Below are 6031 nucleotides of genomic sequence, written 5' to 3' on the forward strand. Positions count from 1 at the left end.
CTGAAGGCTGGGTCAGGACCCAAAGAACCAGATCCAGGGTACAAGCGGCCGAAATGGGGGGTCTGGCGTCTCCCTTAGAGATCGGGTGAGAAGCTCAGTCATCCGTGGGGGGGGGTTGGAGTAGAGCTGCTGTTCCTTCACGTCGAAAGGAGCCAGTTGAGGTGGTTCGGGCGTCTGGTGAGGATGCCCCCTGGGAGGGTCCCTAGGGAGGTGGTCCAGGCACGTCCAGCTGGGAGGAGGTCTCGGGGAAGACCCAGGACTAGGTGGAGGGACGTCCAGCTGGGAGGAGGTCTCGGGGATGACCCAGGACTAGGTGGAGGGACGTCCAGCTGGGAGGAGGTCTCGGGGAAGACCCAGGACTAGGTGGAGGGACGTCCAGCTGGGAGGAGGTCTCGGGGAAGACCCAGGACTAGGTGGAGGGATTATATCTCCACCCTGGCCTGGGAACGCCTCGGGATCCCCCTGTCGGAGCTGGTTGATGTGGCTCAGGAAAGGGAAGTTTGGGGTCCCCTGCTGGAGCTTCTGCCCCCGAGACCCAATACCGGATGAAGATGGATAATTAAATATCACACATTCAGCGTTGTCCAGTGTTTTTTGTCCTTGTTTTCCTCTCATCTAACCTCTCCTTCATTCATTTCCTGCAGATCTACTCCAACAGGGAGGTTGAGGAGGCCATGACGAAGATCCGAGACGTGCTGTCAGACGATAAGAGGGACTGGGAGCTCCGAGTGGCAGCTGTAAGACCTCTCAGTCATCTCACTATTATGTCTTTTCTACCAAGGCTAACCAGGTGCTGGTTCTGGTGCCCTTGCCAGTTCGGTGCTGGTTCTACTCTCCAGTTCTCTAAGAAGCAGCTGGATCTTCCCCAGCCTGAGAGCCAGCAGACCGGTGGTTTCCTCCCCAGACCATGGTGGTTCTGGTTTCTTGGCCCAGACCACGGTGGTTCTGGTTTCCCATCCATGTCCACATCTAACATTAACATCTCTCTAAGGTTAACAGCTGACCGGGGTTTTCAAAATGGCGACCAGAAGTTTTGGTTTTCAAACGTCATGATAACCCCGCCCACCCCCCCCCAGCACCTGACGTAACCGGTTCTTATCTTTAGACCAGCGCTACGTTGGTGCTGAGTTGGAACCTGGTTTCTTGGCCCAGAACCAGGGTTATTTGTGTGGAAAAGCAAAGAACCGGTCCGAACCAGCACCAGAACTGCCTTGGAGGAAAAGACATAAATATATATATATATATATATATATATAAAAGGTGATCAGTTAGGGTTAAATGTCTTGTTGTTGACTGCTGTTTCTTCTCATCTCGTGGTCCAGCTGAAGAAGGTGCGTTCGCTGCTCCTGGCCGGCGCGGTGGAGTTTGACGGGTTTCCGCAGCAGCTGCGGCTGATGGAGGCGGCGTTCAAACTGTCCGCAAAGGACCTCCGCTCTCAGGTGGTCAGAGAGGCGTGCCTCACTCTGAGGTAAGACCACCTGGAGGTTTCCCTTCAAATCTGCTGCAACACATACAGACGGCTGAATGTAACGCGTTGTGAACAAATCTTAATTAAATAAAACATGGTGTTTGCAAAGCAAATGGAGTGATTGCTGTAACTTGGAGAAGGATGGGTGACCCAAGTAACGCACATTTAAGGTTTAAGGCAAGGCAAGGCAGCTTTATCTGTAGAGCACATTTCAGCAACGGGGCAATTCAAAGTGCTTTACACAAAATCAGTTAAAAAAACAGTTAAAAGATAACAACAACAAAAATGAAAACTGAATGAAAGTTACAGTGCAGCATAAGAAATTAAACATTTAAGAAATGAACATAATTTAAAGAAAGGCAACATCAAAAAGCAAAAGGTCTTCAGTCTCTTGATTTAAAAGAACGAGAGTAGCAGCAGAATCTACAGGCTCTTCTGGGAGTTTATTCCAGATATGAGGAGCATAGAAACTGAAACCTGCCCCCCCCCCACGTTTAGTTCTGACTTGGGGACAGAAAGTAGAACTGTCCAGAGGATCCTGACTGAGGTTGGGGGGGTCATGTGTCGTAGCAGACCTTTCCCAGATGACTAGGTTTGGGGGGGTCATAGTGTAAGCGTAGACCTGTCCCAGATGACCTGAGAGGCTATGGGGGGTCATAGTGTAGTAAGCAGACCTGTCCCAGATGACATGAGAGGTCTGGGGGGGTCATAGTGTAGTAGCAGACCTGTCCCAGATGACCTGAAAGGTCTGGGGGGGTCATAGTGTAGTAGCAGACCTGTCCCAGACCCCCTTTGAGGTCTTGGGGGGGTCATAATGTAGTAGCAGATCAGAAATGTATTTTGGCCCTAAACCATTTAGTGATTTATTTTTATCAACATTGTTGTTTAAGGAACAATCTTCATGGTTTTTTTTTTGCTTGTTGTCGTTCTATACCACACAGTTTTCTTGTTGCCCATGTGGTTTAACCCGAGTGTCCGCTCTGCTCTTTTCCCATCAGCCACCTGTCGTTGGTGCTGGGCAGCCGGTTCGACCACGCGGCAGAGGCCATCATGCCGACCCTCCTGAACCTGGTCCCCAACAGTGCCAAAGTCATGGCTACCTCCGGCATCGCCACCATCCGCCTCATCCTCCGAGTACGTGGACGCTTTACTGAGATGATTTTATGATGATGTATTCCAGTCTAGGTTGGAGGGGCGGGGGGGGGGCTTAGGACGCAACATGAACCAGAAGAAAGACCCCATCCTCCCCGTCCCCCCAAGCAGCCACAAAACCTGTTTTGTTGTCGCGATCTCTTTATGTGACATTAAAATAAATACATTAAATATCCCTTACGATTACACAGATATATGTAACTTACATAAAGCTTCAGGGTGGCCATGCACGAAAATAACAAACAAAACACGGTCTAGAGAGTAAGATATCAACCTAAAGAGCCCAAAATATGGCCAAAAGAATAACAATGACTTACCTCCCTGTCTGAGAAAACAGGAGAAAAACAAAGGTCCACCCTTACAATTGGAAACGGAGAAGTACTAATCTAACAACAGCTTAACCCTGGTGTTGTCCTCGGGTCAAATTGACCCATTTCCAAGTGTTTTAGATCAGAAATATGGATTTCTTTCAACCAAATTGCCCCAAAAAACCATGGATGATTCCATACATTATACAACATTACTTTCATTGAATTATTTGGGTGTTTTATTTAGTCTCATAGTATTTGATTTTTTTTTACAAAGAAGTGTAATTTTTTTTTACAAACAAGTGTAATTTTTTTCACAAACAAGTGTAATTTATACCACAAACAAGTGTAATTTATACCACAAACAAGTGTAATTTATACCACAAACAAGTGTAATTTTTTTCACAAAGTGTGTTGTAATTTTTTTTTACAAACAAGTGTAATTTTTTTTACAAACAAGTGTCATTTTTTTCACAAACAAGTGTATTTTTTACAAACTTGTAAAAAAAACAACACTGTTTGTTTTTTCCAAACAAGTGTAATTTTTTTACAAACTTTGTAAAAAAAAAAACACACTTGTTTGTATTTTTTTCACAAACAAGTGTACATTTTTACAAACGTTTGTAAAAAAAAAAGAAACACACTTGTTTTTTGTTGTAAAAAAAAATTACACTTGTTTGTAAAAACAATTACACTTGTTTGTAAAAAAAATTACTTATTAAATTAATTATTAATTTTTTTTTTACAAACAAGTGTAATTTTTTTACACTTAAGTGTAATTTTTTTACACTTAAGTGTAATTTTTTTTAAAAACAAGTGTGTTTTTTTAGTCTCCGTCTCTGAGGTTTTGACGCTAGTTTTTGTCTGTCTTGCAGCACACACACTACCCCCGTCTCATCCCCATCATCACCAGCAACTGTTCCTCCAAATCTGTGGCTGTGAGAAGGTCAGAGACATTTTATTTTATTTTATTTTATTTTATTTTATTTTACTCCGATATTTCTATTTTTGCTGTTTGTTTAGTTTTAAGATTTACTTAAATTATCTACTATGTTTGTATTTCATTTATTTTATTACATGTTATATATCGTTGGGTTTAAATACTAATATTTGAGAAGGTGAGAGACACAGTAGTTAATTTTATTTTATTTTATTTTATGTTATTTGGATATTTCTATTTTTGTTTTTGCTGTTTATTTAAATTTAAGATTAACTTAAATGATATATTATGTTTGTATTTCATTTATTTTATTACATGTAATATATCACTGGGTTTATGTACTAATATTTTAGTTTTTTTAGTTTTTATAAATGTTTATATACTTACTATATATACTTTAAGTTTTTTTTAAGAATTTGTATTTATTATAATGTTCTACTTTTATACACCGTTTAATTTTTGCATTTATATTTAGGTATATTAATTGTATTTTATTGTATTTATCTGTATTTTGAATTTTATGTTTTATAAAAATAATTTTTTTAAATATTTTCAGTTTGTTTATCTAAATTTAAATTTACTTTTTTTATTTTAATATTTTTAATTTTTGTAATTAAAAAATTCTTTGACTTTAATATTCTTTATTTTTGCATTTTTTATTTATTTATTTATCTATTTCAATTTTATGTTTACATGCTTTAACTTAATTTGTGTATTTAGTTTTTGTTGTTGGTTCTCTGATGATATTTCTATGAAAATAAAATATAGAAATGAATGGATGTCCGATCCGACTTTAACAGTTCTTCTTCTGTGGTGCAGGCGCTGCTTTGAGTTCCTGGACCTGCTGCAGCAGGAGTGGCAGACCAGCTCTCTGGAGAGGTGACAAAAGATCACACAGCACGTCATCTCAAGACAAGAGATTGGTGTTTAGCTCCATCAGTAATAATAACACTGATATATAACTGTATATAGCTACTAAAGCTAGTTTATATATAACAGATATATTATATATAGCAGATATTTGTACAATAAGCATAAAATGGTGACTTGTGAATGGCTTAAAATTCGGCATGCTGCCTGTCGGGAAATGTGAACACCAGCAGGTTGTGGGTCTATCTCAGCACTTTCCATGGCTATGGGGGGGTGGGGGGTCGGGATCTCTGGTCTGGGGGTGGGGGGTGGGGGTGGGGTCGGGATCTCTGTCTGCCTCCAGAAAGCCCATGTGTTTCTTTCCTGCTGCTACCATGCCTCCAGGGAGAAAACCCGAGCTGAAACCCCTCACCCCAACAGGACCAGGGGAGCTCTCTGGTTCTCACGACCCGTCTGTGTGTCTGTGTGTGTGTGTGTGGTGTGTGTGTGGTGTGGTGTGTGTGGTGGTGTGGTGTGTGTGTGGTGTGTGTGTGTGGTGTGTGGTGTGTGTGTGGTGTGTGTGTGTAAATATGGCCAAATACAAATCCAGACTCTATTTAAAAGAAAAGCCAAATCAGCTGGCAGGAAACTGCCCAGAAAACTCTCTGGATCTCATCGACCCATCTTGTGTGTGTGGTGTGGTGTGTGTCTGTGTGTTTGTCTGTGTGTGTGTGTGTGTGTGTGTGTGGGTGTGTGTGTGTGTGTGTGTGTGTAAAATATGGCCCAAATACAAATCAAACGACTTAATGTTCTAAAGAAAGCAAAATCAGCTGGCAGGAAACTGCCCAGAAAACTCTTGGATCATCTGGGACCCATCTTTGTGTGTCGGTCGTGTTGTGTGTGTGTGTACTTGTTGGTGTGTGTGTGTGTGTCTGTGTGTGCCCAACAACTGTTTATTAATTCTTTAATCTGATATTTTCCCGATTTATACAAAGAAATTCTCAATTATTTGAAAAGGTTCTTGTTCAGCTGCTTGTCTCGGGGGTTTTACCGACTTCATTATAAACCTTTGATGTTTTATTATATGTATTAGCTCAGATTTTCCTCTTTTTTTCCTCCACCTTTGCAGACATGGAACAGTGTTGATGGAGACGATAAAGAAAGGGATCCACGATGCAGATGCAGAAGCTCGCTCCGTGGCCAGAAAGTAAGCTGCGTGTTATGTTTTCACACTCACATCTGCAGCTTGAGAGTTGACAAACGGCGACTAAGGGAAATATAATATTAAGACATTTAATTTTATTTTATTTTATT

The 6031-nt window shown here is 41.2% G+C and overlaps 1 protein-coding gene across 1 annotated transcript in view; it reads left to right on the forward strand.

The window, feature by feature from the left end:
- Positions 1-6031, forward strand: part of LOC116673800 (CLIP-associating protein 1) — a gene marked incomplete in the record, with an annotated part of 89945 nt that overhangs the window by 29734 nt on the left and 54180 nt on the right. The window contains 6 exon segments of the mRNA XM_032506069.1: positions 645-737; positions 1323-1468; positions 2467-2602; positions 3804-3874; positions 4688-4747; positions 5847-5924. Coding sequence (XP_032361960.1) covers positions 645-737; positions 1323-1468; positions 2467-2602; positions 3804-3874; positions 4688-4747; positions 5847-5924 — 584 coding nt within the window.

The sequence above is a fragment of the Etheostoma spectabile genome, chromosome 24 (genome assembly GCF_008692095.1).
Source record: "Etheostoma spectabile isolate EspeVRDwgs_2016 chromosome 24, UIUC_Espe_1.0, whole genome shotgun sequence".
In the NCBI taxonomy this organism is placed as follows: domain Eukaryota; kingdom Metazoa; phylum Chordata; class Actinopteri; order Perciformes; family Percidae; genus Etheostoma; species Etheostoma spectabile.